At 45.8% G+C, this 21578-nt stretch overlaps 1 protein-coding gene across 2 annotated transcripts in view; it reads left to right on the forward strand.

The window, feature by feature from the left end:
* Positions 1–12659: 12659 nt before the first annotated feature.
* ZDHHC14 (zinc finger DHHC-type palmitoyltransferase 14) overlaps positions 12660–21578 on the forward strand; it is a 350736-nt gene continuing 341817 nt past the window's right edge. For both annotated transcript variants that reach the window (XM_064292695.1, XM_064292699.1), the window contains exon 1: positions 12660–12924. In XM_064292695.1, coding sequence (XP_064148765.1) covers positions 12680–12924 — 245 coding nt within the window. In that variant the 5' untranslated portion in view covers positions 12660–12679. The remainder of the gene's footprint in view (positions 12925–21578) is intronic.

Consider the following 21578-nt stretch of genomic DNA (forward strand, 5'->3'; position numbering starts at 1 on the left):
TGAGGTATAATCCACAGTGAAGGCTGTAGTCTTTGATCTTCATCAGTAAGTGCTTCAAGTCCTCTTCACTTTCAGCAAGCAAAGTTGTCATCTGCATATTGCAGATTGTTAATAAGTCATTCACCAATCCTGATGCCTCATTCTTCTTCGTGTAGTCCATCTTCTCAGATTATTTGCTTGGTGTACAGATTGACTAAGTATGGTGAAGGAATACAATAGTATCCCCTTGTTCTGTTCTAACGACTGCCTCTTGGTCTAAGTACAGGTTCGTCATGAGCACAACTAAGTGTTCTGAAATTCCCATTCTTCACAACGTTATCCGTAATTTGTTATGATCCACACAGTTGAATGCCTTTGTGTAATCAATAAAACACAGTTAAACATCTTTGTGGAATTCTCTGCTTTCAGCCAGGATCCATCTGATATCAGCAATGGTATCTCTATTTCCACATCCACTTCTAAATCTGTCTTGAATTTTTGGCAGTTCCCTGTTGATTTACTGCTGAAAGCATTTTTGAATTATCTTCAGAAACATTTTACTTGTGTGTGGTTGCATCTGTTTGTCGAAACATCTCAATTGGTATTCCATCAATTCCTGGAATCTTGTTTTTCATCAATGCCTTCAATGCAGCTTGGACTTATTCCTTCAATACCACCAGTTTTTGCTCATATGCTACCTCATGAAATGGTTGAATGTCGACCAAATCTTTTTGTTACAGTGACTCTGTGTATTTCTTCCATCCTCTTTTAATGTTCCCTGTGTCGTTACAGTATTTTGCCCATATAAACCTTTGGTATCGCAACTTGGGGCTTGAATTTTTTCTTTAGTTCCTTCAACTTGAGAAATGCTGATGGGGACAAGAATACACTAACCTAAACCCCAAACAGCTCAAATTTCATCTTCCAATAGACGTATTGGAACTTTCAAATGTTTGATAAAAGGTTTATATAGGAAAAGGAATCTTGACTAGAAATTTTATTTGAATGAGCATTGAACAAAAAATATGAAGAATTAATTTTCTGTATTAAAGTGTGCTCAACAAGGAATTAACAACAAAGAAAGAGACTCTCTCCTGTTTATCCACAGAGAGATTGTAATCAAGTTGAGTTTGAGAAGAAAATGGCAATATGAGTAAGTCTATAGGGTCTCTATGAGTCGGAATCGACTTGACAGCAACGGGTTTATATGGCCTTTCTGAATTTCAATTTTACTGTCAACTACTACTGCTGATCTGAGGACAGTAAGCTGCTAGGACTCATGGGGATGAGTTAGCCTCATACCCTGCTAGCATCCAGAGAGACAGGCATCCTAAGGTTCTTCCCCCTGGGTGGGAGAGTCAGAGGAGTAGAGGTGGAAAGCCGTGGGTGAGGACTTCCTGGAAAGGGTGTGGCATGAGGAATCCTGTGGATTCATGAGAAAAAAGGCAGGTCTGTACTGCATTAGTTTCCCTGATAGGACACAAATGAGCAATAGCTATAGGACATTTACAAAACTCTGTTGGGATTTCCACTGTAGGCCATGGGAGAGCAACTGTCACCTGACTGTCCCTCCATAAATAATTAGAAAACTGAACAAAGTGTATGAGTCAGCTGTTTTCAGATGGTGAACAAGAGACAGAAAATTGGGTGAGTACCATGATCACCTCAGCTTTTTGCCTGAGGGCTTTTTCTGGGGCATGGTACTGGGAGAAGTAGCTGGGCTCCTTTAGTGGTCTCACTCATATATGGAGGCAGAGATCAGAGTACACTGCTCTTAAGGCAGCTGGAGTTTGTGGGAACAAAGTACCAGTATAAAGGAGCTCCAAAAATCTGCTTAGGAGTTTCCTTACCTCTTCGGCCATATGCTAAGCTATGAATGCAAGGGCAAGACTCCACTGGGCTTGGTAGAGACAGCTTCTGGGAGCAATTAACTGAACACAGATTCCAGAGGTTACACAGTGCTGAAAGACATAGCAAGTCCAACCATCCGGAGTGAAGAGACTTCACTGAACTCACTGGCACTCAACACACACACACATACACACACACACATGCACAAAAAGGCAACATTTTAAGGGTAGAGTAATCCTAAAAAAGAAAAATTTTCTTTCTTTTTTTTCTTTCCTAGACCTAGAACAATCTATACCTACATTGCAAAGCTTAAAAACAAGCCTTGAAAGGCTCAAGCTGCTCTGCAGTAAATTAACTGCCTGGAAAAAAACCAAAGCAAGATAATAAAATCTGTACTCTCGATAATGTAGCATACACTGTCCAGCATACAATAAAAAATTACTAGACAAGCAAAGAAACAAGAAAATGTGTCCCATAAAAAAAAGAAAGAAAGAAATTAGCCCTGAGGTAACTCAGATGTTGGAATTAGCAGACAAGTGCTTTAAAACAGTCTTTATAAATATGTTCAAGGACTTACAGGAAAATATGATAAAATAGTAAATGGAATGGGAAACTCTCACAGGGAACCAAATGGAAATTTAAGAACCAAAAAATAAAGTATGTGAAATGAAAAATTCATTGGGAGTGTTTAATGGCAGATTGGTGATGGTAGAAGGGTCAGTTACCTTGAAGACAGATCAATAGAATTTATCCAATCTGAAGAACGTAGAGAAAAATGAATTAAAAAAAAAAGGTAAATACACAGAGCTTCAATAACCTGTGGGACATTATCAAGCCTTTTAACATTTGTGGTATTAGAGTGCCAGAATGACAGGAGAGAGAGGATTTGACACAAATGTTTCAAAAATTAATAGTCAAAGATTTCACAAATTTTGTGAAGAACATAAACTTACAGATTCAAGACGCTCAGTGAAACTTAAGCAAGATAAATAAAAAGAAAACCACAACTAGGCACATTGCAGTCAAACAGGAAAACAAAGATAAAATCTTCCCAGTATCTACCCCCCTCTTTTTTATGACGTATCACCCGCTGATAAACAATAGTACAGGTGACAGCTTGCTTCTTATCAGAAACAATGGATATTAGAAGACAATGGACTAAGGCCTCTAAAATACTAGGCATGGAGGTAGAGGGGAATGATACCATTTACATCTGTGTTGTTTCAGAAAATATTTAAGACAGCGGAACTGTAAGTTAGAACGTTATGACCTGAAACAATTTTAAACCTAGAAATGTTAGCACTAGAACAAATTAAAATGTCTCTTAAGAGGAAATATTATTAGAAAACAATAGAAAGTTACGAAATGGAAAATTTTTGTAAAGTGTATATTTGTACTGTGTACCTTATTGAATCATCTATAATCAAGAATATAGTTATTTTTGCAGTCAAAATAGGAATAATTTTCAGATTTTACTAATACATAGTTACGAAGATGTTTGTGAGAGAACAAGGACACATGTTTTTTCTGAATTAGCAATGAGGCTACCGACTCCCAGAAGAAATCTCACTATGAGTAGACACTCTCATAAAGGTCTCAATTTCCTTTTGAAAGAAAACGATATAAATAGTGAAAACCACTAACTCAGTGGAGGGAAAGTAACAAGAATACCATGTAATATCTGCTTATGAATTTAATATTTATAAGGCACTTTTACACCCATATATATTTTATTTTGGGGAAACCCTGGTGACGTAGTGATTAAGAGGTTGGCTGCTAACAAAAAGGTCAGCAGCACGAATTCACCAGGTGTTCCCTGGAAACCCTATGGATTTTTTGGGGGGGCGTGTGTGTGTGTGTGTGTGTGTGTGTGAGATCTCACAACCAACTTTTGACGTAGGTAGGTTTCCGTTATTTATTCATATGACACTATTTTCCCCCAGGAATGCCAAGAAGATTGTCAAGCAAAGTTTGTTAGCCAGCTCTTCGGACAGTGACTGGACTGGACTCGAGACAAGTTTTTTCTTGTTTGTTTTGCTCACATTCTTTGAGGAGCAAATGAATGTGAACTGTCCTGCTGTAAGCATTTGGAAATTCCACGCTGGGCCCTTGCCTTTGGCACCAGATTTGCAGAACTCAGGCTTTCTCTCTGGTGTCTTCCTGTGAGGTTTAATCTCACCAAAACCAAACCCGCTGCTGTTGAGTGTGACTCATAGTGACCCTACAGGACAGGGTAGAACCGCCCTATAGGGTTTCCAAGGCGCAGCTGCTGGATTTGAATGGCCAACCTTTTGGTTAGCAGGCCAGCTCTTAACCACTGTGCCACCAGAGCTCCTGGGTTTAATCTTAAAAAAACAAACAAAAAAACAAAACTGTTGCCAACGAGTCAATTACAGAGTAGAACTGCCCCATAGGGTTTCCAAGTAGCTGCTGTTAGGTTTGAACTGCCGACCTCTTGGTTAGCAGTGGCTCTCTTAACCACTGCGCCACCAGGGCCCTGCGTTTAATCTTAGGAGTGGTAAAATTCCTTCCCATTACTTATAGGAAGCTACTACTTTTACCACTGTGTGTACCTGTTCAGTTGCATGTTTTTCAAGTAATCAGCAAAACAGTTTTGGAATCTTTGTACCTCTTGACAATTTTTGTTCTTTAAATTACAGCACATAATTTTTTGCTTATTGATCAAGAAGTTTCTGGAGTTGGGGTGTCAGTTTTGGCTGAGGCTTGAGGCACACTTGAGGGTTATCTAGCACCAGCAGCTGGAACCAGTATGGACACGCTGCTTCTAAAGAGCTCTTACACTGTGCGAAGAACTCCAGGTCCCAAAGCGGCAGGCCTGACGGGCAGGGATCTTGTAGTTTCAGCACTGTAGCCTCCAGGTAGTGCTTCTGGCTCCATAAAGCCAAAGCCTGGTGAGTGCCATATCCCAGATTTTATTATAAAGTAACGTCAGACAAACCCAAATAGACTTTCCACAAAATCACAAACACGTAGTCTTCTCCATAAGAGCCCCTGGGTAGTGCAAAGAGTTAATGCACGTGGCTGCTAACTGAAGGGCTGGAGGTTCAAGTCCACCCAGAGGCACCTTGGAAGAAAGCTCTGGCAATCTACTTTCGAAAAATCAGCCGTTGAAAACTTTCCGGGGCACAGTTCTACCCTAACACCTGTGGGGTCGCCATGAGTTGCAGCTGATTCAATGGCAATTGGCTTTAGTCTTCAAAAATGTTGTGGTCAAGAAATTAAAAAGAAAGGGACTATTCCATATTAAAGGAGACTAAAAAAGGGAGCCCAGGTGGCACAATGGTTAAGCACTCGGCTGCTAACCAAAAGGTTGACTGTATGAACCCACCAGTGGCTCCATGGAAGAAAGGACCTGGTGACCTGCTTCCGTAAAGATTACAGCCTAGGGAACCCTATAGGGCAGTTCTACTTTGTCCTACAGGGTTGCTATGAGTCAAAATTGACTCAACAGTACATAACACAACAACAACAACAAAAAGATGTAACAGCCAAGGGCAACACATAATCCTGGGTTGGATCCAGAACTGGGAAAAGATTGACTACATAGGACATTATTATGACAGCTGATGAGTTTAGAAGGTGGACCTCATATATGTATACATGTTTGTCTTAATTATTTGAGACTAGATGCAATTATACGAGTCCAAGTTTTAAAATGGGTTACCCAGGAGGACTGGGAGTGGGGTGGGTTAAGGGAAAAGATATTTCAATTAAAAAAAAAAAAAAAGCATACAGGATGAAAACAGCATGCATGGTACGATTCCATTTTTGTCAACCGAAACCAAAAACCAAACCCATTGCCGTTGAGTCGATTTCGACTCATAGTGACCCTATACGACAGAGTAGAACTGCCTCGTAGGTTTTCCAAGGGGTGGCTGGTGGATTGGAACTGCTGACCTTTTGGTTAGCAGCTGAGCTCTTAACCACTACGCCACCAGGGCTCCGAAATCAAGATACTCCTGTATTCTGCTTTGTTGGCAGTTAATCAGACACGGCGTACTCTTTCCATTGTGTAGTGGTGGGCCAGTGTAGAAAAATTGGAATCAGACATAAACTCTGGTCTTGAGTCCTGACTCCATCACTTACTAGCTGTAAAAACGTGGGCAGATCCCTAGCTTCTCGGGCCTTCAGTTTCCTCCTCTGAGAAGGAAAGATAGTAATTCCTTGTCTCAGAGGGTTGTCCTGAGGATTTAACATGTTAAACATATAAAGAACCAAAAACCAAACCAAACCAAACCCACTGCCATTGTGTTGATTCTGACTGATAGTGACCCTATAGGACAGAGTAAAACTGCCCCATAGAGTTTCCAGGGAGTGTCTGGTGGATTCAAACTGCCGACCTCTTGGTTTGCAGCCTTAGCACTTAAGCACTATGCCACCAGAGTATCCATAAAGAGCCAAGACATTGCCAAATATAAGAAGATACTTGGGAAAAGAGTTATTTTTATTATACTATTTTCTTTCATTATTTAATTTCTCGTGTGTCTCCACCTTGTTTCTTGGATGAGGTTGTAGCTTCTCTGCCACCTTCGACTACTTTCATTATCCTACTGCCTCGCACATTGTTGTGTTGTTGGTTGGCATCAAGTCCATTCCAACTCATGGCGACCCCACGTGCTGCAAAGTAGAGCTCCTCCATAGAATCTCCTTGGCTTTAATCTTAAAGGAAGCAGATTGCCAGGCCTTTCTTCCAAGGCACTGATGAATGGGTTCAAACTGCCAACCTTTAGGCTAGCAGCTGAGCCCAAGGATTTCCTCCACCCAGGGACCTTAAAAAAAAAACTTAGCAGACACTAAATAATGATTTGTTGTTGATTTTCTAAAATTTCGATCGGAGGAGTCACCCTTTCAATTCAATAACCATTTACAGACTATTTGTCATTTGTGAGGCATTCTCTCGGAACCGTTAGTAGGTTCCTTGACTTTTCTAGTGTTCTCAAACACATTGGTTCAAACACAAAATAAACGTTTTTGTCTATAATGCTAGAAGTATGGGAGTCCTTCTGGCATAAACTTTTGGCATCTATGTATTTCTTGAGGGGAAGTACCATACATGGCTCTTCTTTCTGACACCTCAATACAAGCCATAGAATAAGTGACTTCCCAGGGGGGTGCAGAGCCAATTACAGGTGCTTCCCCAGTCCTGTCACCTCCCAGCCTTACCTCTGACTGTTCTCCCTGTCCCTCATCCCACTCTAGCCAGGCTGTTTTTCTAGAATTTCCTAAGCTTGTTCTTCCTTGAGGCCTTTGCTGTCTCTCCCCATCTGCTCAAATGCCTCCTTCACAGAGGACCCTAACTCCACCCTGCTTTGTTTTCTTCATTCTTGTGATCAGTCTCTGAAATTGTCTTCTTATTTAGTCATTCACTTGTTTATTGCTTGTTCTTCCAACTGCCCCCTGTGATGGTTAATTTTACCTGGCAGCTTGGCTAGGCCATGGTGCCCAGTTGTTTGTTCAAATACTGGTCTAGGTATTGCTGTGAAGGTATTTTATAGATGTAATTAACATTTACCATCAGTTGAAAGAAGATTATTCTCTATAATGTGGGTGGGCCTCATTCAAGCGGTTGAAGGCCTTCAGGACTAAAACAGATTTCCCTGAGAGAAGGAAATTTGTCTCAAGATTGTGACATAGAAATCCTGCTGGAGTCTCCAGCCTGTTCCCTGACCTCTGGATTTTGGACTTGCCAGCTCCCATAATCATGTGAGTCAATTCCTTAAAATAAATTTCTGTATCTATATCTATGTCCCCTCTTAGCTCTGTTTCTCCTGGAGAACCCTGATTAATATATGCCCACTAGTCTCCAAATGTAAACTAGAGAAAGACAACTGTGAACAATCACATCAGCTGATCTAGACATTTATTTGCTACAAAAAAATGTACACTCATCAGACTTTTAATAAAAACAATACAAGTAGCCCCCGACTTATACGACCAGGTTCCTTTCCAATGACTCCATTGTATGTTGGTTCTGACATAAGTCGAGTACCTCTTTTTTGTTTTTGGTTTTCATTGTTCATTGTTACTGCCTTTTATTATCAGTATCTTTACAAATTCGATCTTTGAACATCTTCGAGTGAACATCTGAGAATGATGACATCAGCAAATTGTGTGCTGAAACACAGTAATATGTAGTACATACTACTGATCAGATGTACAAAACAAAACATAAAAAAGTCCTAAATGCAGTTTATGGCATTGTGGCTGTGCTTGTCTGGGCCTACCTGTAATTCATTTGTTTTTTACAATGGAAAATTTCAAACATAAACCTAAGTAGAGAGGAGAACATAAGGGACATAATGTGGTCAACAGACTCTAGGGCATTGCCCCTCATCTGATCCTCAACTTCTGGTGTTCACACTCTTGTGTAATTCCCTCCCCTTGAGTGTGTGCAGAACTCGTGACTTGCTTCTACCAACATCGCACATTTGATGTCACCCCTGTGTGATTACATTATGTGATTTTGTCTTGCTAGCAGACTCACTCTAGGGGTTCTCCTTGCCAGCTTAATGCAGTTAGTGGCCATGTTAGGAAAGCCCATGTGACAAGGAGGCCTCTAGGAACTGCAGGCCCCCTCTAGCTGAGGGCAGCCTCCATTCCACAGCCAGCAAGAAGTCAGGGCCTTCAGTCTCACAGCTGCAAGGAAATGAGTTCTCCCAACAATTGATTAGAACATGGAAGCTGATTCTTCTCCAGCTGAACCTCCAGAAGAGAATGCAGCCTGGCCAACACCTTGATGGCAGGTGTGAGACCCTAAGCAGAGGAACTAGTAAGCCTGGACAGCAGACCCACAGAAACTGTGAGATGATAAATCGGGGTTGTTTTAAGCCGCTACATTGGTGGTAATTTGCAGTAATAATTGACCAATACAGATACATTACCCAACTTCAACAAGTGTCAACAGTTTGTCAATATTGTTTCATCTGTACTCCCATGTTTTTTGGGGATGGGTGGGCTGGAGTGTTTTAAGGCACATTCCAGATTTTGTATCATTCCACTTACAAATACTTTTTAAAAACATAGCCACAATGCTGTAACATTTGCCAGAAGTGTTTGGTTTTAATTGAGAATGACAGTAGGAGTCTTTTTCAAAGCCATTAAGTCAATGGGTTTAGTACTGTACCTTGGATGACCAGAGGAAAGGTGCTTGCAATAAACAGAAAAATACTCCTGAACCCACTGGCTAAAGAAGGATAAAGAAAGCATATGAGAGCTTTCACTTGAAATGTTTGAGGCTTGCCAGTTGGTTTTCAAAAATAGTGCAGCCACAAAGTACTTGGGTAGAGTGCTGTAGAGTTGACTCCAACTCATGGTGACCTTATGTATGACAGAACAAACTGCTGCTTGGTCCCGCATCATTCTCACCATATTCAGCATGTTCGAGCCCATCTTTGGGGCTACTGTGCCAATCCATCTCACTAAGGGCCTCCCCCACTCTCGTTGGCCCTTTACTTCACCAAACAGTGTTCTCCTCTAGTGATTGATCCCTCCCAATAGCTTGTCCAAAGCAAGTGAGTTGGGAAATGTTCTCTTGTGATCTGTAAACTTTCCACTGGCTAATTTTTGGAAGTAGATTACCAGGCCTTTCTTCCTGGTCTAAGTCTGGAAGCTCCACTGAAACCTGTCTACCGTGGGTGATCCTGCTGGTATTTGAAATACGGGTGGTATAGCTTCTAGCATTATAGCAGCCTGCAGGCCACCACAGTACCACAAACTGACAGATGGGTGGTGGACAAACTACTTAGTTATCCTCATAACATGCTCTTCCATCATACAATACCTAAAAATCATCCAGACCCAATTCTGATTATGTGTTTAAGATCCTACCCATTCCCCCATGACTCTAACCTGCTTTGGAATGAATTCTTGTAAATTCCATACTTATTCACCAAAAATAACAACAAAAAACGAAAAACCACAGCTGTGGATTCTGACTCAGGGCAACCACATGCATTACGGAGCAGCGAAGCTCCGCAGCGTTTTCTTGACCTGGAGCCCTGGTGGCCCAATAGCTAAGCCCTGGCCTGCTAACTGAAAGGTTGTCACATGGAACTGATCCAGCAACCTCGGGGGAGAAAGACCGGGAGATCTGCGTCCATAAAGATTAAAAAAAAAAAAAAAAACCAGCCTAAAAAAACCCTACAGGCAGTTCTAGTCTGTCCGTGGGGTCGCTCTGAGTAGAAATGGACTCCGAGGCACCTGACAGCACCACGATCTCTATCGAAGGGCCTCAGCTACTAACCATCAAGTTGGCTACTAACTAGAAAGGAGGCGGTTGGGATCCACCCAGCAGCTCTGTGGAAGCCTGGTGGTCTGCGTCGGTAAGACTACAGCCAAGAAAGCCTTGCGGAGTGCAGTTCTACTTTGAGCCACATGGGGTCGCCATGAGTACCAATTTACTGAAAGCAACTTAAAAAAATCTTTATGGAAGCAGACCGCCAGGCCTTTCTTCGGAGGCGCCGCCGGAAGGGTTCAAATGCCAAGCAGTAGGTTAGCGGTCCAGCCTGGGGTTAATAGTCGAGTGGAGACCATTTGCATTCACAACGCCTTATAATTTCATGGCATAATCTAACCGGCCTCGTTTCTTTTTCTCTCTCGATGATCTGATTTTATCTCCCTTTGACACAGCTCACTGAGGCAGTGCTTTGTACTCTGGGCTCTGGGCTGAATCCCATCTCTGCCAAGGGGGAGCTTTGTGATCTCTGGCAAGTAGTTAAGCTTTCTCTAAACTGGCCTCAATCGTGGCTCGCAGGGTTGTAGAAATTAGACAAAGAACATGTGTACCATGTAACGTGCCCAGCACAAAAAAAGAAACGGCCGCTCCCCACCATCCTCTTTGTTAGTTCCCATCTCCAACCACCGCGCGCAGAGCGCCCACCTCCATCCCTCTCCCGCCCTCGTCGCGGGGGATGCCGGGATTTGTAGTTTTGTGGTCCACGAATAGCGTTTCCCCTCGGAGCTGGACCGCTAGCGGAGAACTACACATCCCAGTGGGGGCGTGAATGGAGAGCCGGGCTCGGAAAACCGAGCGCCCCCGCCCCTACTCCCACACGTTCCGCTGCCCTCCCGCTTGCCCGCGGCTCCGGGGCTCCGACTCGGGCGCGTCGGGGAGGGAGCGCACCGGCGCGCAGGCGCTTCGGCTCGGCCATCCCGCCGCGGCTGTCGGCAGGGAAGAAGGGGGGCGGGAGAAAAGCAGCGAGTGTTCCCTTTGGCTGCCGTGGGGGCTCCACGGAGAAAGGGGCGCGAAATAAAGCGGGCGGATTGTGAGCGCTCGTGCCGGAGAAGTGGAAAAAGAAAGCCCAGGAGGGGCCCCCAAACAGGCTGCCGCCTCGGGCTGGTGTCCGGGAGCGAAGTAGGGCGGCGACCCGAGGGACCCGGACCTCGCGCTCGTCTTCCCTCTCCTCGCTCGCTGCTCGCGGGGCCTGGACCCCAGCCCGGCGGCGAGGACTTGGCTCCAGCCCCGGTCCCCGAGCCAGGCCCGCCTCGTCCTCCGTCCAGTTCCCTGGCGGCCCACAGAGCCCCGCAACTCGGTCCCCATCCCCGAGCTAGGCCCGCCTCGCGCCGTCCTCCGCCCTGTTTCCGGGCGGCCCCTGCCCGCACCCTGCGTCCACAGAGCCCCGCAACTCGGCCCCGCGCCCAGCTAGTAGGCAGGGAGGGTCCCCGCTCCACCGGTGGGTTCCTCTGGTCCCGGGATTCGGCGCACGGGTGTGCGGGGCGGTGTGTGGCTGCGCGTCCCCGAGCGGCAGCTGCCGCCCGTGATGAACCCGCTGGAGAGTGCGGGAGACGACAGCAGGCAGCCGGGCGCACGCCGCGGAGGTTGCGGAGGTGGTGGCCATGGCCCCACACGCGGCCGCCTGAGCCAGCCTCTCCCTGGGCCATGCCCTCTCGGGACCGTGCGGAGAGGGAGCGGGTGGGGACTGTAGTGGGCCCGGGCCGGGGCGCCGTGCTCCGGGGGGTCGCCGGTGAGAGGAGGAGAAAGAGGAGGAGCCGGCGGGCGGGCGGAGCGGTATCGTTGGAGCCGCGCGCGCGCCGGGCTGAGCCTTTGCAAACAAGTGTCTGTCGCCGGCTGCCCGCGGCCCTGAGACGCGCGCCTGCCCAACCCCCGGCTCCCCGCTCGCACTGGCCGGCTCCTGTGGGCAGGAGGAAGCCGGGAGCCCCTCGCTCCCGCGCCCCCGGCCCCCACTAGGCGCAGTCCCTGCTCGGGGCTGGAGCGCCGCCGCGGGGTCGCCTCTCGAGCCGCGGCCGGGCGCTCGCCGAGGTGGCTCCTGACAGAGCCCACGGGTTCGCCTGTCCCCACCCCTGGGAGGGGTTGCCGGGCCGCGAGCGGCCTCCCAGTCTCCATCGCTCTCTCCCGGGGAGGCTCCGGCGGCGCGAGGACGGCCCCTGAGCAACCTGGCCGAGGCGCAGCGGTGGCGCCCGCGGAAGCCGGCGCCCGGGCCGCCGCCGCGTCCCCCGTAGCAGCGCAGCGCGCGCGGGTGGCCCGCCGGAGCGGGGGCACGGGCGGCGGGCCGGGGGCGCGCGCCGGGCGGCAGACCCTGGCCAGGAGGCTCCCGGCGCTTTTTGGAGCCGCGAAGCCCCGGGGCGCGGGCTGGCCGGGCTCGCGGGGCGCGCCGGGGGGCCGCCGGCCAGCGCTTTCCCCCTAGGAGCGCGTTTTTGCTATGACAGTCTGGACCTGCCAGGGGCTAACCTGGGTGTTCTCGGCAAAGTTGTCGCCGAGCCGGGCGCGCGTGTAGGGACCGCGGCGCCGCGGCCCGAGGCTCGGCTCGGCGGCGCCCGCGCCCCAGCGGCGCTCCTGGGGGCGTGTGCCCCTGGCCAGCTGCCCTCGTGGATGCCTCCCGGCGGCGGCGGGCCCATGACAGACTGCGAGTACAGCCAGATCAGCACCCACAGCTCCTCCCCCATGGAGTCGCCCCATAAGAAGAAGAAAATCGCAGCCCGCAGAAAATGGGAGGTTTTCCCGGGCCGAAACAAGTTCTTTTGCAACGGGAGGATCATGATGGCCCGGCAGACCGGCGTCTTCTATCTGACGCTCGTCCTCATCCTGGTCACCAGCGGACTCTTCTTCGCCTTCGAGTAAGTGGCGGCGATACTGCTCCGCCTTTCCCTCCCCCGACCCCTGCCCCTCCACACGCTACTTTCGTTTTCTAGAATCCTTACCTCCTCTAAGTTGTTATATAATTTCACCCCGCGCTCCTGTTTTTTCTTTGAGAGATCTGTTTGCTTTCCGGACCCTAAAGATAATGCTGTTCTGGGTCACGTTTCTGGGAGTGGACGGGAGAGGGAAGTGGGCAGACACCTGTCAGGTGTGCCCGGCCTGGTTGCTCACAACAGTGGGGTGGACTCGCCAGGTGGGGCGCCGGCGACTGACCCTTGACGCCCCCTTTGCTGAGTTTGGGGAATTAGCAAACCAGCCTTCTAGGGTGGAGGTGGGGTGGATTTCTACATTAGGAATAAGTAAAATTGGCTCTGGTAACAAGAGGTAGGGTATCTTGTTAAACCCAGTTTACTAAATATATATGTCTTTTTAGTTAGTGTATGTTTAAAATTGTGGGACACCCAATGTCTCGTGGATGAGTAACTTCACTTTTCATTCTCTTTAGCTGTTCACCCTTGATGAACAATTTTGATTTACCATGTTGTTGTTGTTAGGTGCCACGGAATTAGTTCGGACTTCTAGCGACCCTGTGTACAGCAGAAGGAAACACTGCCCTGTCCTGCACCATCTTCACAGTCATTGCTGTGTTTGAGCCCATTGTTGCAGCCATTGTGTGAATCCATCTTGTTGAGGGTCTTCCTCTTTTTCACTGACTCTACCTTACCAAACATGATGTCCTTCTCCAAGAACTGGCCCCTTCTGATAACATGTCCAAAGTACTGAGACAAAGTCTTACTATCCTCACTTCTGAGAGTGGCTGTACTTCTTCCAAGACAGATTTGTTCCTTCTTCTGGCAGTCCGTGGCATATTCAGTATTCTTTCCAACACCATATTTCAAAGGCATCAGTTCTTCTGTCTTCCTTATTCATTGTCCAGCTTTCATATGCAAACGAGGCAATTGAAAATATCATGGCTTGGTTCAGGCGCACCTTAGTCCTCAAGGTGACATTTTTTTTTTTTTTTAACACTTTTAAGAAGTATTTTGCAGCAGGTTTGTCCAATGCAATATGTATTTTGATTTCTTGATTGCAGTTTCCATGTGCATTGATTGTGAATCCAAGTAAAATGAAATCCTTGACAACTTCAGTCTTTTTTCCTTTTTCATGCTCTTGCTTATTGGTCCAGTTGTGAGAACTTTTGTTTTCTTTATGTTCAGGTGTAATCCATACTGAAAGCTGTAGTTCTTGATCTTCACCAGTAAGTGCTTCAAGTCCTCTTTACTTTCAGCAAGCAAGCTTGTGTTATGTGCATATTGCAGGTTGTTAAAGAGTCTTTCTCCAATCCTGATGCCGTATTCTTCATACAGTCCAGCTTCTGTGATTATCTGCTCTGCATGCAGATTGAATAAATATGGTAGAAGGATACAACCTTGACACATGGCTTTGTTGACCTCAAATCATGCAGCATCCCTTGTTCCGTTTGAACGACTGTCTCTCGGTCTGTACAGGTTTCACATGAGCACAATTAAAGTGTTCTGGAATTCGCATTCTTCCCAGTGTTACCCATAATTTGTTATGATCCACACAGTCGAATGCCTTTGTATAGTTAATAAAACACAGGCAAACATCTTTCTGGTGTTCTCTGCTTTCAGAAAAGATCCATCTGACACAGCAGTGATATCCCTGGTTCCACATCCTCTTCTGAATCTGGCTTGAATTTCTGGCAGTTCCCTGTCAATGTACTGCTACAATCGTTTTTGAATTATTTTCAGCATAATTTTACTTGCATGTGATGTTAATGATATTGTTTGATAATTTCCTCATTTTGTTGGATCACCTTTCTTTGGAACGGGTATATGTATATATATATCTATCTTGCAGTTGGCTGCCCAGGGACTGTCTTCCAGATTTTTTGGCATAGCTGAGTGAGTGCTTCCACCATTGCATCTGTTTGTTGAAACATCTCAATTGGTATTCTTGCAGTTCCTAAAGCCTTGTTTTTTGCCAGTGCCTTTAGTGCAGCTTGGACTTCTTCCTTCAGTGTCATTGGTTCCTGATCCTATGGTACCCCCTGAAACGTTTGAAGGTTGATCAGTTCCTTTTAGTACAGCGGCTCTATCCCTTCCGTCTTCTTTTGATGCTTTCTCTGTCGTTCAGTGTTTTGCCGACAGAATCCTTCAGAATTGCAACTTGAGGCTTGAATTTTTTCTTCAATTCTTTCCACTTGAGAAATGCCAAATATGTTCTTCCCTTTTGGTTTTCTAACTGCAGTTCTTGGCACATTTCATTGTAATGCTTTAGTTTGTCTTCTCGACTGCCCTTTGAAATCTTTTGTCTAGCTCTTTTACTTTGTCATTTCTTCCTTTTGATTTAGCTGCTCTCATTCAAGAGCAGGTTTCAGAGTCTCTTCTTACATCCATTTTGGTCTTTTTTTTTTCTTTTCTGTCTTTTTAATGACCTTTTAATTTCTGCATGTATGATGTCCTTGAGTAACTCATCTGGTCTTCGGTCTTTAGTGTTCAATATGTTAAATCTATTCCTGAGGTGGTCTCTAAATTCAGGTGAGATGTACTCAAGGTTATACTTTGGCTCTCATGGACTTGTTCTAATTTTCTTCAGCTTCAACTTGAGCTTGTACGTGAGCAATTGATGGTCTGTTCTGCAGCTGGCCCCTGGCTTCGTTTTGACTGATGATATTGAAGTTCCTATCGTTTCTTTCCACAGATGCAGTTGATTTGATTCCTGTGTATTCCATCGGGGCGGGTGGAGGGGGGTATGTATAGTTGCAGTTTTATGTTGTTGAAAAAAAGGTATTTGCCGTGAATGAGTCGTTGGTCTTGCAGAGTTCTGTCATGCAATCCCCTGTGTCGTTTCTATCACTGAGGCCGTATTTCCAACTACTGTGTTTTATGTTGTTGGAAAAGGTATTTGGAATGAATAAGTCGTTGGTCTTGCAGAATTGTATCATGCGATTTCCTGTGTCATTTCTATCACCAAGTACATATTTTCCAACTACTGATCCTTCTTCTTTCCAACTTTTCACATTCCAATTGTCAGTAATTTTCAGTGCACCTCGATTGCATGTTTAATCGATTTCAGACTGCAGAAGTTCATAAAAATCTTCAATTCTTCATATTTGGCCTTAGTGTTTGTTATGTAAATTTGAATAATTGTTGTATTAACTGGTCTTCCTTTTAGGCATATGGATATTATTCTATCACTGACAGTGTTGTATTTCAGGATAGATTTTGAAACGTTCTTTTAGAAGATGAAATAGACACCGTTCCTTTTCAATTTGCCATTCTCGTCTTAGTAGCCCATATGAATGTCCAAGTCAGAATAGCCAATACCAGTCCACTTCAGCTCACTAATGTCTGAGATGTCGATCTCCACCACTCATCTGTCAGTTTGCCGTACTGTGGTGACTTGCGTGTTGCTGTGATGCAGGAAGCTATGCCACTGGTGTTTCGAATACCAGCAGGGTCACCTATGGTGGACAGGTTTCAGCGGAGGTTTCAGACTAAGACAGACTAGGAAGAAGGACGTGGCTGTCTACTTCTGAAAAAATTGGCCAGTGAAAACTTTATGGATGGCAGCAGAACACTGTCTGATACGGTGCCGTAAAATGAGCGCTTCGGGTTAGAAGGCACTCAAAATACGACTGGGGAAGAGCTGCCTCCTCAAAGTAGCCCGTTGCCTTCGAGTCGATTTTGACTCATAGTGACCCTATAGGACAGAGTAAAACTGCCCCATAGGGTTTCTAAGGAGTGACTAGTGGATTTGGACTGCTGACCTTTTGGTCAGCAGCCAAACGCTTAACCATGGCACCACCGGGCCCCATCCCTCAAAGTAGAGTCTACCTAAATGAGGTGGATGAAGTAAAGCTTTTGGGACCTTCATTTGCTGATATGACTTGGCTCAGTATGAGAAGAAACAGCTGCAAATATCTGTTAGTAATTGGAATGTGGAATATGTGAAGTATTGAAGATTTACCGTAAAAAAATAAGTTTTCTAAATTCTTCACTTAAAAAGTTGAAACAAACATGTTCCCCTCCCCTTTCCTAGTACTGAGGAACAGGTGAAAGGAGACCCAGGACTTTGAAGGACCAGTGCCACACTGTACGACAACTTCTTATTTCAGAAACAATACTTTGGACTTTAGGGATTTTGTCTGAAAAAAGTGCATGCCGGTTGTCCTGTTTTCAAGAAAATCAGATGGGTACCTATCCTGGTGCCAACTAATGAAAGATCTTACTTATTAACAGTCATTAGGTAGGCAGAGCAGTTTAACCACATTGCAGAATCAGTTTCAATTGGTGTTATTGAATGCAACTTCTTAAGTAATTCCTATGTTTAATGAAAGTCAGAGTAATGTTTTTTTTCCAGAATTAAAAAAAGCAATATATTTATAGAGGATTCTTCTCTGAGCTTCCCGTATCCTGGCTATTATGGGGCCTGACACTCTTTCAGCCTGCACCTCCTTCTGTTGGATAGGGCTAATTAAACCTTTTTTGTTTATTTACTTTTGTCTCTGATAGTATCAATAACTCTGGTACATGTCCGGTGTCTGCTGTTCCAAATGCTGTCTCTGTCGGAAACGAATGCTGTCTTGACTGTGTAATACCTTTCACACAAAGCTTCCTGACTCTCCAAGAGGAAATGCTTTGTATCTGAACGTTGTGTTTTGAGGAACACTTTTAACAGGATTGAATTAGAGCAGGCGAGGAGGGAGACCTCAGATATAAGCTACCTGTCCCCCCCACAGTCATTCTCACACATGGCCCCCCCTCCCGGCCCCGATTCACACTGTGTAAATTGCCCAGGTCTCTCCTTGAAGTTTCACCTGTGTGCGTGTTTTGAGATCGGTTGTTGGGGTCTGTTGGGGGGCCTGGGGAGTGGGCATGGATGAGCTTTTGGAATGGGGAGGCAGAATTCTTTTCCTTCTGTTGCAGACCCGTGGGAAAGGGGGGAAGAGGCAGAGAGGGTCCTGGTGAGCTTGTACTCTCCGTCATAAGCACAGGGCGTTGGAATGATGGCGCCGTGAGGTTTGACAGACACGCCATCTTTCTCGTTAATGGCGGCTTTCATTGCAAGTGGTCCTTAAGTACAGCAACAAGTTTTAAGCTATCTGTGTTGGTATCTTTGCTCTTTTTCACAGTTTCAGGAGTACAGAGCTCGTGTTAATTTGCGATGGTGTTACAGAGCTGCAGCCACAAGTGTGTTCCCTGTAGGGCCATGGACATTTCATTTTCTCTGGGCACTCCAGTCCCCTCTGTATGGCCAGGACCTCTCCCTCAGTTATGACTTACCACCTTGTCTTTTCTTTGTTCAAACAGAGCTGCTAACCAGACTCAATTACATTCATGTTCATTTCTTCAGCTGTGTATGTCTTTTCCAAGAGTTCCCAAAAGCCCTCAGGAGCAGGTTGGTAGGGACCTTTTTCTGCATCAGTGTTGACTTAATTGATGGCTAACTCAGATAACTGTTAGATAACTGTGGGGAGAATGTATACACTGGGATTTTATTAGCCACTGTTTGCAGCATCTTTTTTATATCAGTTCTGTGGGCGTGTATGTGTTTGGTCTCTACGGGAGTTTCTTCAACCAGGCAATTTGAAATTTCAGGAAAATAAGAGACCCATCCTGGTATGATGCCTCAGCTGAGAAAAATCATGGGGCTGTTCAAGCTATAGAATTTTGTGGTTTGGCTGAGAATGTTTCTCACTCTGCTGCTTTTAAATTCTTTATTCATTGATAATGGTAGAGTGAAATTAAATAACTTAAAATTAATTTGCTAGAGACTGAAAGAACCAATTAGCTGCGTGCATAGGAAATAAAATACCAACAGGTAATCACTGAGCAATCACGAGGCAGTGCCAGTCCTGTCCACTCACTGCATGCCTGCGTTCCACCCTTCCTCTAGTATTTATTGAGCACTTACTACGTGATCCTCATTCTGATGGTTGTATTTCCTGTCTGGATGGCGTTTATATTAGTAGAATTCATCTTCAGCACTAGAGGCCAGGCTTCCCCAGACAGTTACACAAAGGCCAATATAAAATTTGGAAAGAAAGATAAGCATGTAACTTTGAAATTGAATTTTAGACCTCTTTTTTCTGCAGCTCTTCTCCCCCCCCCACTTCTCAGCCCTGACCTTGAAGAGGTGGACGGGGATGTGTGTCCAAGAGAGATGGACTTATTGGAACTCAGCAACAGGTGTTGATATTGTCACCAACCCTGGGATAAAGGCAGTGGGGAAATGATTATCCTCCCGTTGAAGACGGAGTGACAGAGGCTTGGGGAGGTTAAATAACCACCTAAGATCACACAACGAGTCAGTGATGGGGCTTGTGCCTACACAGCCAGTGCCCCTTCTGTCCCATTGTGCTGCTGCTTCTCCAACTATAGAATAGTGGCTAAAGGCATGGGTTTTGGAAGGACAGGCCAGGATGCTTACCAGCAGTATCACCCTGGGCAAATTCTTTACTGTTCCTAAGCCTCAGTTTTCCAATCTATAAAATGGGATTGACAATATCTACATTTAAATGTTGTGAAGATTAAATGAAAAATATATATTTAGTACAGTGTCTGCTGCATGGCGACGCCTCTAGAAACAGTCCAGATTATTAGAGAGATTACTTCCCAAGGACTGTGGTCATCCTTTCCGAGAGGCTTTATAAGCAAGTGTGACAGTGATAGCATATCAGGGCTGAAAAAATGCAGAACTGTGTTGTTGTTATTGTTGTTAGCTGCCGTCACGTTGCCCCCAACTCATGGCAACCCCATGCACACCAGAATGAGACGCTGCCTGGTCCTGTGCTGTCCCCATCGTAGGCTGCAGATCAGACCGATCAGGTTTTCATGGGCTGTTTTTAGAAATAGATCACCAGGACATTCTTGTTAGTCTGTCTTGGCCTGGAAGCTCTGCCGAAACCTTTTCAGCATCACAGCAGCATGCAAGCCTCCCCTGATAGGTGGTGGCTGTGCATGACGTGCATTGGCCAGGAATTGAACTCAGGTCTCCCACATGGAAGGCGAGAACTCTACTGCCGGACCACCCAGGCCTGCAGAACTGTGTGATCTGCCCTTATGGTAAAGACTTTTGTATGAGTCTAGGAGCCTGTGTGAGGCCAGGGCTTTACTCCTGCCTCTTCAGAATGGGAGTCCTGTGGAGTTGCCTGGGGGGATCGCCTTATCCAGACCCTGGGGAGGACCACCAAGGATACCTACCATGAAGAGTGTCTGGACTTCATTCCCATTTCTGAAGCAGCACCATCCCAGAACCTTGAAGACAGAAGGGAACCTACTGGAAGCAGCCAGATGCAAAACGGTAGTCCTTCTCAAGTAGGGAGGGGCTGTTTATCTTCTGATATCTTTTACTCAACATATGGAGTACTGATGAGAAGTGACAGCCTTTCAGAGCTGTATTTGCAAGGGAAGGGGAGGCAGCTGACTGCAGTGCTACCAGGCATGCCAGTGCTCCTGGTTGTTACTGAGTCTCATCAACCAGTCTCTATGCCAAGCCGTCCTTCTCAGATCCCCAGAATTGTAATTTGAAAAGGTCGGCGAACGTTTATCAATTCCTCTTCCTCTTTTTGTCTGACATACACGCGTATAGCCTGCTTTTTATTTATAGTTGAAAATTTGGAAAGAAAAAGTCCTGGGTGCTGAAACATTGACATTTTATTGTTTCTTGATCACAGTGCAGAAGGAAGGAAACCACTGGGAGGCCGGGGAAGTCCTTGTTTTCCCGGGCTCACAGGAAGTGAGGGCAGCCCGCCTGGACTTAGGCCTTCACTGTGTCTCCCAGTTCTAGGCTGTCAGCACAGACCATTTGGGGGTTACTGGGGTTCAAACTTTAGGAATCCTGGGAACATTCTCACGTTTTCTTATGATTATAAGTCTATTGATGACTTTCTAAAAAAGCTGTACATTTTCTTCTCTTTCCTTCTCTCTCTCTCCTTCCTTCTCTCTCTCCCTTTCTTTCTCCTTCCCTCCCTCCCTTTCTTCTTCTCCTTCTCCTCCTTTTTCTTTCTACATTTCGCTAATCTCCCCTGAAACGAGTGATGAACAGTTGGCAGTCAATGGAACCGCAGTCATGTTTGCTTTGAAGATGGGACTTGAGGGCTGTCCTCAGTAAACAAAAGTGCCATTTCCAGTAAAAATTTCTCTCTCATGGATTGGAAATTCTTTATTTTCTAGTAGAAGGTGCTACCCTGATGACATAAACACCCCTTTCCCTCCCCCCCCCGAAAAAAACCAAACCCATTGCTGTTGAGTCCATTCTGACTCACAGCTACCCTATAGGACAGAGTAGAATTGCCCCACAGGGTTTCCAGGGAGCAGGTGGTGGATTCAAACAGCTGACGTTTTGGTTAGCAGCTGTAGCTCTTAACCACTGTGCCACCAGGGCTCCATAACATATAAAGACCCCCTCTTTTCTCAGCCCTTCTGTGCAGATCTGTATCAAGTTCTCCACCATCTTAGGAAACACCTGCAAAATGTCCCATCTTCTTTTGGCCAAATGCTGATGACCCAGTACAGCGTAGAACACCATGGGGTTGGCACTAGAGGACTTTGCTACCCTCAGGATGTTACCAGTAATCACAGTAGATGGTGTCCGGGACGTGTCA

This window comes from Loxodonta africana, chromosome 1 (genome assembly GCF_030014295.1).
Source record: "Loxodonta africana isolate mLoxAfr1 chromosome 1, mLoxAfr1.hap2, whole genome shotgun sequence".
NCBI classification, from domain to species: Eukaryota; Metazoa; Chordata; class Mammalia; order Proboscidea; family Elephantidae; genus Loxodonta; species Loxodonta africana.